At 45.3% G+C, this 14886-nt stretch overlaps 1 protein-coding gene across 1 annotated transcript in view; it reads right to left on the bottom strand.

The window, feature by feature from the left end:
- The window catches only part of LOC309553043 (proteinase-activated receptor 1-like), a gene marked incomplete at its 3' end in the record, with an annotated part of 52895 nt that overhangs the window by 15647 nt on the left and 22362 nt on the right, over positions 1-14886 (bottom strand). Inside the window, exon 2 of the mRNA XM_082253942.1 lies at positions 236-346. Coding sequence (XP_082110068.1) covers positions 236-346 — 111 coding nt within the window. The remainder of the gene's footprint in view (positions 1-235; positions 347-14886) is intronic.

Genomic DNA, 14886 nt, shown 5'->3' with positions numbered 1-14886 from the left:
GTACAAAAATATTCCATAAATACAATATTTTACTTCAGGTTACGAAATTTCAAACTGTCCATCTCCTATTGTCTGATATCTGGAGATCAGTTAGCCCCTCTTATTATAAATGGCTTTTCCCGATACTGACCTGTCATCGCCTCGTACCCAATGAACATCCTGTGATTCTTCAGACATATTTTACCCTATATTGTCCCATCAATTACACCCCTCCCCCAGTCTATGTCCTCCATACCTCTATGAACACCAGGCTAAGATCTCCTTCTGGAAATGCCAATATCAGTTCTGCTATGCCGTCATCACAAATCGCAATGGCCTCTGTGATTGGAGGTGATGGGATCGTCATCTGAAGAACACACAGAACACAAGGATCAGTGAGAGACTGTCCGGAGGTATAGCTTAAAAATGCTTTTAGTGCATAACATTTGTAGTGCGGGAATTATTTTTAACCAACAAAAGTCATTCACAGAGCTGTAATGTCTTTGTTTAACCACTTCTGGACCGGGCTTTTTTCTGACACTTGTTGTTTACAAGTTAAAATCAGTTTTTTTTTGCTAGAAAATTACCCCCAAAAGTTATATATAGATTTTTTTTAGCAGAGACCCTAGAGAATAAATTGTAGATTGTTGTGATACTTTTTATCACACCGTATTTACGCAGAGGTCTTACAAATGCAATTTTTTGGGAAAAAAAATCACTTTTTTAAATTAAAAAATAATAAAACAGTAAAGTAAGCTAATTTTTTTTTTATAATGTGAAAGATAATGTTATGCCGAGTAAATAGATACCCAACATGTCATGCTTTAAAATTGTGCACGCTCGTGGAATGGCAACAAACATTGGTACTTAAAAATCTCTATTGTTGACACTTTAAAAATTTCTACAGGTTACCAGTTAAGAGTTACAGAAATTTTTGCTCGCGCTCTAAGGATCGCGGTGATATCTCACATGTGTAGTTTGAACACCGTTTACATATGTGGACACAACTTGCAAGCTTTCCCTTCTGCGCACAAGCTAACAGGGACAGGGCGCTTTATTTTTATTTATTTTTTCTATTTATTTTATCTTTTATTTTTTATTTTTAAAAAAATATTTTTTGATCACTTTTATTCCTATTACAAGCAACGTAAACATCCCTTGTAATAGAAATAAGCAGGACAGGTCCTCTTTAATGTGAGATCTGGGTTCAAAAAGACCTCACATCTCACATCTACACTAAAAAATAAAAAAGAAGTCATTTTTTTTCATCTTGAAAAAAAATGGGCTCTTTAAATCCATTGCAAAGAAGCGACGTATGAGGTCACTCCGGTCCTCCAAGACCATAGAGTGGAGTGGGGGCCATCTTGCCTTCACTCAATTTCCTGCTTGAGTGGACAGCAGACCAGATCGTTTTCCCCACTACGGGTGCGGTAAGCGGGGAAAACGACCGAGAAACAGCAGGAGGGTGTGGGAGGCCACATCTCCCTCCGCCCATAAGGGTGATCCGGCGGCGAATCTGCTGCTGGGACCACTTTTATGATTAAGTGTACTGCCCACCTTTTAAAAAAATACTGGGGTTATGGCAGCTATCTGCTGGCATAACCCCGATATTTAACGCCAAAGTACCGGCGTAAAACTGCGGCGGGTGGTCCGTAGGTGGTTAATAAACCATGATTATTGCATCTCCCCCAAAATTTGCTAATTAACTGACATGTTCCACCCTCATTCAGGGCTTTGCCATTGGGGTAAAGAAGTTAGATCGGGGAAGGGACATTTACTGTATATGTACAATATTCCCACAATTCACATTTTTTTTTTTTTTTATGTGCCAAGTTTTATTTAAAAAAAAAAAGTTATGCATGCAGACTTCAAATCCCACAGTATTTCAGCAACAAAAAGGGATGTCAACAATTTTCATATTATCAAGATCACATTGACCATCAATTAGAAGGGCAGCTGAGGTCATCAAAAGGTGGAGCACCAAAACAGAGTGATTTTTCACCAGGCTTTAACAACTTGCCAACCGCCCTCTGCATATATACTGCGGCAGGCTGGCTCGGGTGCGCAAATCGCCATACCTGAAAGGCGATCGGCGGGAGTGCTCCTGGGGACGTGCTCCTGCCCCCACTAGGCATCGGAGATTCCAATCCACGGGACCGGTGGCACCGATTACCACTGGGCACCCGCAATCGCTTTTTTTTTTTTTTAACAAAAATATGTAGCAGAATACAAATTGGTCTAAAATTACTAAAAAAATGTATTTTTAATTTTTTTTTATCGGGGACGATATATCGCAGAAAGTAAAAAATATTGTTTTTTTTTTTCAGAATTGTCGCTCTTTTCTTGTTTATAGCGCAAAAAATAAAAATTGCACAGGTGATCAAATACCACCAAAAGAAAGCTCTATTTGTGGGAAAAAAAAAGGACATCAATTTTATTTGGGTACATCATCGCACGACCGCGCAATTGTCCGTTAAATTAGCGCAGTGCCGAATCGAAAAAAATGGCCTGGTCATAAAGGGGGAAAATCCTTCCGCTCCAGAACTGGTTAAAGATTGGCCTGCCAGGGTTTTGGATTGTTCACCTATATAAGCATTGCAAAACAGATATACAAAATAAACAATTCAATCCATTTGGGTGGTTTGTGCTATCGGTGCCTTGGTACTGAAGTACAATACATTGACATATTAAGTAGACATACAGTAAATATCAAAATGAAAGACAGGGTGGACAACTGGTCTGCCCCAAAAAATAGCCGGTCTTTACTAAGGCACCATTTTGTATTTTGAAAATGTAGGGATCTGCTGCCCTCTACTGTTAGCTGCTAGACTTCTGCGATGCATTTAGTTAGGAATCAAAATTCAGACAAAGTTATTTGGAGATTCAGATGTATCTGAATTTTTGAATCACAACAATAACAGATTTCAACAAATCCAAAATTCTATTTTTTGAGTATGAATTTGAAAATGAATTTGAATTCAAATTTGAAAATTATTTCAAATTCAAAAATGGATTTGAATTCAAATGGAAAAATGAATTTGAAATGGAAACATATTGTGATAAATACAGGAAAGTGTATACAGGTGAAATAAGGCCATGATTCCTACTTAGGCTGCTTTATAGAATAGACTAGAATAGAATAGAATAGAATAGAACAGAATGGGATGGAATGGAATAGAAAATAAAGGAATAGAATTAAATACAACAGAATAGAATAGAAAAAAAAAATAGAACATAAAAGAATAAAACAGAATAAAATGTAACAGAAAATAAAAGAATAGAATATAATACACTTGTTTGGAAAAAAAAAAGAATATAATACAATAGAAAATAAAAGAATAGAAAAAGAGTATAATAAAACAGAAATAAAACAGTTGAATAGAACATAAACAAATACAATAGAATAGCAAAAAATATAATAGAATTAATATAGTCGTCTTCTGAAATTCTAATCTTGAAATTAGAATCTTAAAATTTGAATGCATTCTAAAAAAAACATTCAAGTTTTGAATCAATTTTAGTAAGGAATATACAAAATTAATCGGAATATATGAAACATATTCCAAAAATGAATTATTCTAACATAACGGATATTACAAAACTAAATGATTAACTTAACAAACAAATTTAAATTGAAACAAAACACATTTTTCTATTGTGCACATCTCTATTAGCTGCTAATATCACAGGGTTATGTATAATTATGTATTAACAATTCATGTCTCTGGTGGGGGGGGGGGGGTGGGAGTTGTTCTTTGAAAGCTCCAGAAGGAGGAAGTGTAGCGATAGACTGAGCTACATGGCCTTGTACACACAGGAGCTGCTATTGCTGTTGTATTTTCACCCAGATCAGAAGCAGAGACTATTAGGCAAGTATTTTTATGTTTTAACTGCATCTCCCCATAGCTTCTTGAGGGTATATATTAATCTTTGTGACAGACTTATTTCTGTCCTATTGTTATTATCTCACATGCACAGTGTCAGACAGCTAGGTCTGTGCTACTGTATGTGTATAGTGGTAGGTAGCCTTGCTGTAAATACATAGGTAAACCTGTTTATTGCAATAGAGTTTATATGCAGCTCTTCTTATTTCAGTAAACCCTGTCTCTTCTGGTCTGGGAATTCTATAGCTAGTTATAACTAAGGGTTCAATAACCAGCAGAGGCTAGAGCCAGATTAGGCATCCAATGGCCACTTCTGGTAGATTGAGGTCCAGTTGCATGCCAGATTTAAAGCTACTAGGGACTAAGTGCATAGTCGATAGGGAGACTCTGAGTTCCAGTGACACACCATAGTTCCTGCTGTAGAGTAGCTTCATTCCAGGCTAGTTAGACAACGTTTGGAGGATCTCTCTTTAACCACCGATCTAGTCTTCAGGTCTCTGACACAAAGACAGAGCACCCTCCTCAGGGGCCCCTGCAAATGAACATCGCTGCAACATTCATATGGAGGTATCTTTATCTTATCTCCCACAGTTTTGCATTTGGTCAGCATGTTTTGCTACATTTAGGTCTGCAGTATTTCTATACAAAGGGGGCTATATGTCTCTGGACAAGTAAAAGAAGAAGCAGCATGTGAAATAGCACAGAGAGCCAATTAGGTTCTGATGGAAGGTCTATGAGAAATTTCAAGCAGTTAAGCTGTAGATAAATGATAAGTTGGGGGGTTGCAGAACTCAGGGGCAGGCCAGTGCTATGTGTTCCCAAAGATTGGAGAAAGCAATTATCAAGGGGTGGGAGTAAAGAGATTGGGCCAAGGGTTCCAAAAGCAAAGCAAAGAGGATGAGGGTCACCTCTGCATTGTTTTCGTAGTTATTACATATTCCTCAGACTTCATACCATTAATAATATACTCTGCTAGTGGGGTTAGCATATAGAGATAAGAGTGTAGATAGGATAAGGTCTGAGAAATCACATTTTTGGAGGTTTATGTGGATGAAGAGCCAAAGTATTCCATTGAACATTTTTTTCCGTATCTAAGGATGGGATTTGAGAAGGCATCCTAAACAGTGAACCAAATTTAGTAGGTTTCATGTACCTGAAAGGAGACTGAATTGACAAGGTCGGACTCTCTTATATCACCTGCACAAGGCCCCACTGAGGATGAGACAGAGGGTGCCGAGGCAGGAGGGACAAGAGTGTATGTGGGTGTTGATTGCTGAACCTACAGCAGGGAATGCAACTCCAAGGAGACTGCAGAACCAGAGAAGCAGGAACAGCAGTTATGTTCGAAGGACTGTTCCAGACTAAAGGGGCACTCCACTTATGCTGATTATTCTGGATAGGCAGCTTTTCAGTATTCCAGAGGCTGGAACATACAGCAGTGTATGGGGCTGGTGCAGCAGACAGCGAGGCAAGCACTCGAGTAGTACAGAGAGTCAGGATCAGAGGCAGGAACAGAGTCTCAGGAATAGCCATCAACAGATGGACAGCAGGGTACCAAGTCATGTGCAAAGCCAAAGTCAGGAACAGAGCCAGGTCAAACGTTAACAGGGAGGCAGAAGCAGAATCCAAGGTCAGGTCAAGAACACGCCAGGTCAGCAACGGGGAAAACATGCAGGAACAATCAGGACACAGGGTACAGATGAAGATCTTTTAAATAGCCCATCTGGCACAAAGAGTAATTGTGCCTGTACGCATGCGCATTCGTAAATTCTCGCGTGCATGCGTGCGCCTGTTTGCCATTCTTCTGGAAATACTCTGCACATGTGCATATCTATGCACCAGACGTCTGACAGGTATTCTCTGACAGTAGGTGTCTGGTACCATCTGGAGCCTGTCACTCCTTCACAAAGCTGACTTGATCTGGATCTAGTGGAGTGGATATCTAACAGTAGACAGGCTACGGCCTAAGCAAAGATTATGATATTTGAATTTAACAAAGAAATCAGTCTAAAGTTTCCTGTAATGGTAATGAGTGCATGATTTGTCCATATAATATTCTCTGTTTTTGAATACAAAATGTTTTGAATAGTGATGGGCCGAACACCCTCCTGTTCGGTTCGCACCAGAACATCTTGAACAGGGAAAAATTTCTAGTGAACATGTAAACTTTACTAAAGTCTATGGGACGGGGGCGTGGCTGAACCGTTCATGTAGGCAGACGTGTGTTGCCTCGGCTCCGATATCCTTTGCGATACTATCCTGAATAGCTACCCGCTATCTTTACAACAATTGCCCGCTTACTTCGCTCCAGGCTCTGCCTACCTCCGGTACCGATCCCAGGGCTCCGGACCTCTCCAGTCATCATGGCGAACAAGAAAAAGGAGGACGGGTCGCACGCGGCCAAGCAGGCCCAAAATGGCGGTGTCCCGCTGCCTCAGAGGTCGGGGAAGGACAAGCAGCTCTCTGCACTTTCCAAGCTGGGGCAGTTAGCCCACGACCCGGCTGTCCGCAAACAACCCACCATTACCTCAACAGCTGCTCGCAGCCCTCAGGCCGGACACTCGCCTCCCGCCCGAGCCCCCTCACCGCCGCACGTTCACCAGGCCGCAACACGGCCGGGGATCGCAGTGAGTTCTCCTCTGGAGCAAGGGGGGGGGGGCCGAACGGCGTGGATACCGGAGAAGTTTCGGAACTTACCCTGCACGATGTCCTGGCAGCTGTCCACACATATGGTGCCTCCATAACGGTTCTGTCGGATGAAGTAAAGAGTATGAAGGAGGGGCTGCTGCACATTCGGCAGGACATGCAGAAGATCAGGGAGAGAGCCACCGCGCTGGAGGGCCGCGTTAGTGCGGTGGAGGACGATCTTGGCCCTCTGGCCCAGGATGTTCACAGGAACACGGCAGGAGTTACCGAAGCCTGGAACAAGCTTGAGGACATGGAGAATCGCTTACGCCGAAGTAACCTGAGGTTAGTGGGCATTCCTGAGAAGGCGGAAGGGAAAGACCCGGTTGCCTTTATTGAACAATGGCTGACTGATACCTTTGGCAAAGACAACTTGTCCCCTTTTTTCTCTGTGGAGAGGGCACACAGAGTGCCATTCCGTGCCCCTCCACCCGGTGGCCCGGATCGCCCCTTCCTGTTAAAGCTCTTGCACTATAAGGACAGAGACATCATACTGCGACTGGCGAGACAGCATCCTAGAATGGAGATCCAAGGTGTGCAGGTCTCCATATATCCTGATTTCTCTGCTGCCTTACAAAGGCAACGTGCCAAATTCCTGGATGTCAAGAAACGCCTGCGGGCTATCCCCCTTGTGTATTCTATGCTTTACCCTGCCAAGCTACGAGTGCTGGCTAATGGAACCGTGCACTTTTTTGACAACCCCATTATGGCGACTAACTGGTTGGATCGACAGGAGGGTCAGCTGAGAGCTGCTGCGGAGAGATAATCTTCTTGCCCTGGATCTCCTTACTTCAGCGGGTGGGCTCTTAATGCCCCTCAACAGGAGCCTAGCTGGTTTTCTCCTTTCCCTACTTGGATATAGTGCTGCCTGGATATTGTTCTGTTACCTGTTTGCGGCACTATGGTTCGTTTGCTTCTACATGCCTTGGGACCTGTGGATATGCAATTGCAGGTCTCAGTGTTTGACCGAGTTCGGGCCCTCACTACCTACCCCCATGCCCCACTGGGGCCAACAAACTGTTCCCTGCGGGGCTTAGATGGCCGTGGCCTTGTTTGCTGCCTGCCATCTCCTGTTTTGTGTTCTGCTTTGTCCCATTTTGTTTTTGTTTTTTTTCTCAGCTCATTTTACTGGTGGATCCCTCCTTCATGCTCACTATACGTCCTTGACCTTGCAAGACTGGGTTGTTGCACTCCCCCTCACACTATTGCTTCTGTCACTACCGCTGCCCTGGCTGTCCACTGGCGCTCTGCTGTTCCTACCCCTGGGCAGACTGCCTTGCCACCCTACCTGGTTGATTTATCCACATGGCTGTCACTGAAGGTTCGATACTTTCCTGGAATGTGCGGGGTCTGAGTGACTCTCGTAAACGTACAGCTGTGATGTCATTCCTGTCGCTCCATGGACCCACCTTGGTATGTCTACAAGAGACTCACCTTACTGCAGACTCGGTCGGAGGCCTCCGATCGCGGAGGTTTCCGGTACAGTTACACTCTTTCCATAGCCAATACTCTCGAGGAGTTTCTATTCTGGTGGCTGTTACTGCTAAATTTGAATTACTGGACTCCCTGATCGACTCGCAGGGGAGATTTATTTTTCTGGTTGGGATGTGGGATGTCTTCAAATGTATTATTGCTAATGTGTATATTCCACCCCCTTTTTCTTTTGAGGTGCTAGAGTGCCTGTCTCGGTATATTGGTAAACACCCCCAGGTCCCAATTCTGGTGCTGGGGGACTTTAACAATATCCTTGACCCGTCCCTGGACTTGCATAAGAAATTCTGCTCCGGAAGTTCCAGAATGCCCACTCCCTTTGTCAAGTTCATGGGGGAACTGGGTCTTGTGGATCTTTGACGCTGTAAACACCCCCTTGAGGCCGGGTTTTCCTGCCACTCTCTGACTCATTCCACGCTATCCCGAATTGATATGGCCTTTGGTTCTGATTCACTGCAGTTCCTTACTCCTGAGGTGGAATACCTTGCCAGAGGTCTCTCTGATCACTCCCCGTTGAAAGTTGGCCTTACATTCCCGGGCCCTAAGCTGCCGGTGCACTGGAAATTTAACCCCTTCTGGCTCCAATTGTTCCCAAACCTGACTTCCCTCTCAGAACAATTAAAGAACTTTTTTATCGACAACAGGCACTCTGCAGCTCCGGGTGTGGTGTGGGATACTATGAAAGCTTTTTTGCGAGGTTTGTGTATTAGGGAGGTGTCGGCCATCAAGTCTAGGAGCAGACGTTGGGCGCAGGATGCCAGTGACGCTGTGATCCGCGCTGAACGTGAGTTTCTACACTCCCCCACGCCTGATTTGGAGGCCAGATGGTTGGACGCGCAGCTTTTCTTCCGATCTGTTCAGCACCAGCAGGCAGACCATAAACATTTTTTCGCCTCTTAGGCACACTTTGAGGAGGGGGAAAAGAAGGGTCACATGCTTGCTGTCATCTCCAGAGCCCAAAACTCCCCGTCTATTATTCATAGGCTGGCTCTTCCTTCGGGTCGGGTGGTCTCTGATACAGCTGCTATTTTACAGGGATTTGGGGCTTTCTATGAGGATCTGTACTCCTCCAAGGTCTCTTATGACCCGGGGGACCTCAGACGATTCCTGCAGGGGCTTCACTTGCCGCAGGTCTCCGGAGGGGACCGGGCTGTACTGGATTCCCCCATTACATTGGGGGAGCTCCAGACCGCCATGGCCTTGTTCCCCAACTCCAAGGCGCCGGGTACTGATGGTATCCCCATTGAGCTGTATAAGGCCTTTGGTGGAATTCTACTACCTGAGCTACTTACTACTCTCCTGGCTGCTTTCGAGGGGGGGGGGGGACTCCCGAGATCCATGTATGACGCGGTGGTAGTGGTTATTTTGAAGCCAGGGAAGGATCCGACTCGCCCTGAATCTTACCGACCGATTTCCCTGCTACCCACTGATCTGAAGCTACTAGCTAAGGTTCTGGCTAACAGGTTGTCTAAAGTGATTGCTAAATTGGTTCACGGGGATCAATCTGGATTTATACCAGGCCGCTCTACTGCTGCTAATATCCGTAGACTATACCTCAACATGCAATTGCCCTCGGATAACTGTGGACATAGAGCGATACTGTCGCTCGATGCTGCTAAAGCTTTTGATAGTGTGGAGTGGCAGTATCTGTGGATGACCCTCGAGGGCTTTGGCTTCCGTCCTTCCTTTATACGTTGGATTAAGATTCTATACGGGGCACCCACGGCCTGTTTGCGGATTAACGGTTCTATTTCCCGCTCGTTTCCGCTTCACAGGGGCACTAGACAGGGGTGCCCGTTGTCGCCCCTGCTCTTTGCCTTAGCCGTGGAACCCCTGGCAGCGGCTATCAGGGCCAATTTGAATATCATAGGTTTTAGGAGGGGTGAGGGGGAGGACAAAATTGCCCTGTATGCGGATGACGCGTTATTATTTTTGGGAGACACTTCGGGCTCCCTGGTCGCCTTGATGCACTTGATTCACAGATTCGGATCCTTCTCTGGCTTCCAGATTAACTGGGATAAGTCTGTTCTACTCCCGTTAGATCCCCTCAAGACTGCACTGCCCCCTGAGGCGTCACAGATCTTGGTGGTAGACCAGTTCCGCTATCTGGGGGTGGTTGTCCATCCTGATCTGAGACGTTATGTGAAGCTTAATGTCCTGCCGTTGCTGCATAGGTTCAGGGACAAAATGGCTAGCTGGATTAAGTTGCCTCTATCTGTGGTTGGCAGATGTAACCTGATCAAAATGATCTGGAACCCACAACTGTTGTATGTGCTGCATAACTCCCCGGTGTGGATCCCTATTCATATCTTTAAGAAGTTCAACACTATATACCGCGCTCTTATATGGAGAAAGTTGTCTCCCCGCATTCGTCTAGAGACGTTGCACGAGTCCAAGGAGAGTGGTGGATTGGCGGTTCCGAACCCCTTCTACTATTTTCTGTCATCCCAATTGCAGCACTTTACAGGGTGGCTGCAGGATGACGACTCTGACCCTGTCAGGCGTGTCTTGGCGGCACACTTGGCGGGGGACTCTCTGGTCGAATCCCTGGAGGCGGGCACCCTGGGGCTCTTTCCGGGCTGCCCCACTCTCAGGTTGCTCGATAAGGTCTGGCATAGGGCTAGGAATCACTTTGGCTATAGTGGCTACTCCAGGTACTCACGTATTTTAAACAACGCTTACTATCCCGAACTGGATAAGCTCCGGCAATCCTTTACTTGGGGTGACTATGGAGTGAAATACATTTCGCAGCTGTACCAGGGGGACAACTTGAGAGATTTCCAATCCCTCCGTGCTGAGTTTGGCTTGCCCAATTCCCTTTTCTTTCAGTACTTACAGTTGCGCCATGCCATTAGTTCTCAGTCCCGGATATCCCCATGGGGTCTCTGCCGCCCAGTTGTACTTATTGATCTGGTGACCACTAGCATTAAGAAGGGGCAGATCTCATCCCTGTAATCGGCCTTTATGGAGCACATATCGAAAGCCATGTCTTTTAAATGTAGAGACGCCTGGGCAGCCGATATTGGTCCCATCTCCTCAGAGGAATGGACGGGTATTTTGGAGAACGTCCCTAGGGTGTCTCTGTCTTCCTCGCAAAGGCTTACGCAGCTGTTCATTCTCCACCGGACGTACAGGACCCCTCAGAGGCTGTACAGCTGGTGGAGAAGGGACTCTCCCCTCTGTCCTAGATGTCAGGCCCACACAGGTACCCTGCTGCACATGCTATGGCGGTGCCCGAAGTTGCACCAGTACTGGCATGCGGTGGTGAGGACCATTAACTCGCTCTGGAAACTGACACTATCAGTGGAACCGAAGTTGTGTATTTTGGGTTGGTTGGACGAGGAGCTCTATCAACCTGAGGTCCATGCTGCGGTACTTAGGCTTCTCTTTCTGGCCAGGAAATTGATAACGCAGCGGTGGATATCCGCTCTAGCGCCGTCTCATGCTGACTGGATTGAGGAAGTTAAGGTGCTTCTGAACAGGGAACATCTCACTTACGAGCACAGGGGTAATGCCTTGAAATTTGACCGAGTATGGGGGCCATGGCTGGACATTCCTGGTCTGGCTCCCACTCATTTGGTCACCAACCGATTCCTGGGTGGGGTCACCTCCTCCACGTGAGGTGTTGGTAATAGTGCTATTGAGACCCGGGAGGCCTACAGGGTAGTGGATGCCTATACCTGTGGGAACTGTCTATCTCTTTAACTTTACTGGTTATTTGGGGAGGATTCACCTATTGTATCCTGTACTGCTTGCATTGACGTCACCAATTGGGTGCGCGAGGTGGGGGGGGGGGGATTGCTGCTCACCATGCGTAGATGAGTGCATATCTTCTGTGTCATTGCTGAATTACATTGCCTTGTAGACTCATGTTATACCGATTGCTACCCTCCCCCCTGTACTCTGGTATTATTATCCACTGTATGTAAGTGATGACTTTTCTTGACTTGTGAGCTGGTTTGTTGTTTCTTTTTTGTACTGTCTGGTTTTGTTTTGTTTTGTTTGTGACAAAAAAAGTTTCCAATAAAAATTATCTGATTAAAAAAAAAAAGTCTATGGGACACGAACATGAAAAATCAAAAGTCCTCATTTTAAAGGCTTATATGCAAGTTATTACCATAAAAAATATATGGGGTACTGCCTGGGGGACAAGTATCAATGCAATTTTTTTTTTTTTAAAGGATCGTTTTTACAAGAGGAATTATTTAATAATGCTTAAAGGGAAACAATAAAAATGAAAAATTCCTTTAAATATCGTGCCTGGGGGGTTCCCTTAATGTGCCTGTAAAATGGCACATCTGTACGATGTATGGAGCCTGCTGCAGCAATACTGACAATTTTAAAGGAAAAAATGTCATTTAAACTTGCTCGTGGCTGTAATGTATTAGGTCCCCCCCAGTCCATACCAGGCCCACACCAAAAATTAAGAAAAAAAAAACGGTGTGGGGTCTTTCCCAAAATACATACCAGGCCCTTATCGGAGCATGCAGCCTGGCAGGCCAGGATAGGGGGGGACAAGCGACCGCCCCCCCCTCCTTAACCACACTAGGGTGCTTTCCCGCAACATGGGGAGGGTACTTTGGGGTGCCCCCTAAAGCACCTTGCCCCCATGTTGATGGGGACAAGGGCCTCTTCCCAACAACCCTGGGCTACGGTTGTGGGGGTCTGCGGGTGGGGAATTATCGGAATCTGGAAGCCCTCTTTAACAAGGGGGCCCCCAGATCCCGGCTTCCCCCTGTGTGAATGGGTATCGGGTACATCATACCCCTACCCATTCACCAAAAAAGTGTACAAAAAAAATAAACACAAAAGACAGATTTTGACAAGCCCTTTATTCAAAAATAAAAAAAAATAGTGTCCCTTGATGTAAATCCATCAATAATCACGTAGTTTGCCGAACCGGAAAAATAGAAAAAATTCAAAGAAGCTTCGCCTCTTCAGAGGCGTTCTGCCAACTGAAGCTCATGGAGCCAATTAATAGTCAGGACCTATTTTCCCTTTATTAGTGACCTAATTCTGGTAAAATGTAGCTATACTGAACAAAATTATAAACACAACACTTGTTTTTGCCCCCATTTTTTCATAAGTTGAACTCAAAGATCTAAAAAATCCAGGATTCATCCATAAAGAGAACACCTCTCCAAAGTGCCGGACGCCATTGAATGTGGGCATTTGCCCACTCAAGTCATTTACGACGATGAACTGCTGCAGTCAGGTGGAGACCCCAATGAGGATGACGAGCATGCAGATTAGCTTCTCTGAGACGGTTTCTGACAGTTTGTGCAGAAATTCTTTGGTTATGCACTATGTCGACTGTGACCACCACTTTTCACAATGGACACAGAGGCTGCTTGCCCTCTTTTCGTGGCCTGTGAGCGTTGGCCTCTCCTTGTCGGCCTTTCGGACATGATGTTGATACAGATCAATGTAGGGTATACGTAACTGACCAATAGATACTCAATGACCTGATATGATGTAATTGATAGCCCTATAAATGAGCTGTGGTGGTTATAGATGTACGCAAGGCACCGATTATCAATACTCTCACTGATATCTGATGTAATCTATAATCCTATAGATGGATGATCTGTGATGCTTATAGAATGTTCCACAACTGAGCAATGATTACTCTGGCTGATATCTCAAGTGATCTCTATTCCTATAGGTCTGTGATGCTTATAGAATGCACCACAACTGTGCAATGAATACTCTGGCTGATATCTGAAGTGATCTCTATTCTTGAAATATGCAATCTTTTGGACCCCTCCGGTCTTTACAACCAGCAGCTTTATTTGCATTTTTTGAGTGCAGTTAAGATTATTTGTCCAGTATTCGCAGGTAGTGGATATATTTATATCCCAGTTTTATACTTTTATATGTTCCCACAAAAGCTTTTGGCTCAAAAACGTCGATAAGCGACGAATAGCTACGTTTTTCAGTGTATTTAAGCTTTTATTAGAGTTAGAGCATTTTTACAGCTGAAAAACACCTCTTAAAACCCACTAGTTCTGGGTAGAGTTGAGCGGACACCTGGATGTCCGTGTTCGGCGGGTGCGGCCGAACTTTAAAAAAAAGTCTGGGTCCGTGTCCCGGACTTTTGCCGAACTTTTCCCGGACACCGAACCCCATTGAAGTCAATGGGGACCCAAACTTTCAGGCACTAAAATGGCTCTAAAACACCAATGGAAAGGGCTAGAGTGCTGCAAATGGCAGCAAAACGTTGTTAAGAGCATGGCAAGTGCTCTGCAAACAAATGTGAATAGGGAAATAACTTAAAACAACAAAAAAAAAATCAGAAAAATAAAACAATGTTCTTCATCTCTGAAGTATGAGGCCCATATGGAGTAGGAGGGAGGTTGAGGTGGTGGTGGATGTGGCGGTCTCATAGGCGTGCGCACAGGGTGTGCCGGATGTGCCTGGGCACACCCTAATCACCTAGGGCACATAGCATTATCGCTCTGTTTGCCAGTGAGGAGATGGGAAAGATCTCCCTCGGACCTGCTCTGCTCTATTTCTCTATTTCTCTTTGCCAGCAGGGAGAGTAATGTATCGGGGCCATGTACATGTAGGCAAACACATGCATGTGTATTTAAACTTTGGGGTGCACACCCTAATGCAATAGGCTGCGCACACCTATGGGCGGTGTAGGTGGAAGCGGCGGTGGAGGAGGACCAGGGCCGGATTAAGAGCATCATGGGCTTGGTGCTGAGGATTTTGAAGGGCCTTAAGGGCCGTGCCTTGGCATGCACCCAGAGGAGGAAGGGTGCAGCCATGCATGCCCAATTCAACATGGGATGCTGTCTCTGAAGCCCATAAACACATCCATGCATCGGCAACTGTCCCTCCT

Source organism: Pelophylax lessonae (genome assembly GCF_965119305.1).
Source record: "Pelophylax lessonae genome assembly, chromosome: 4".
Taxonomy (NCBI): Eukaryota; Metazoa; Chordata; class Amphibia; order Anura; family Ranidae; genus Pelophylax; species Pelophylax lessonae.
This window is presented reverse-complemented; position numbering and strand designations above follow the sequence as displayed.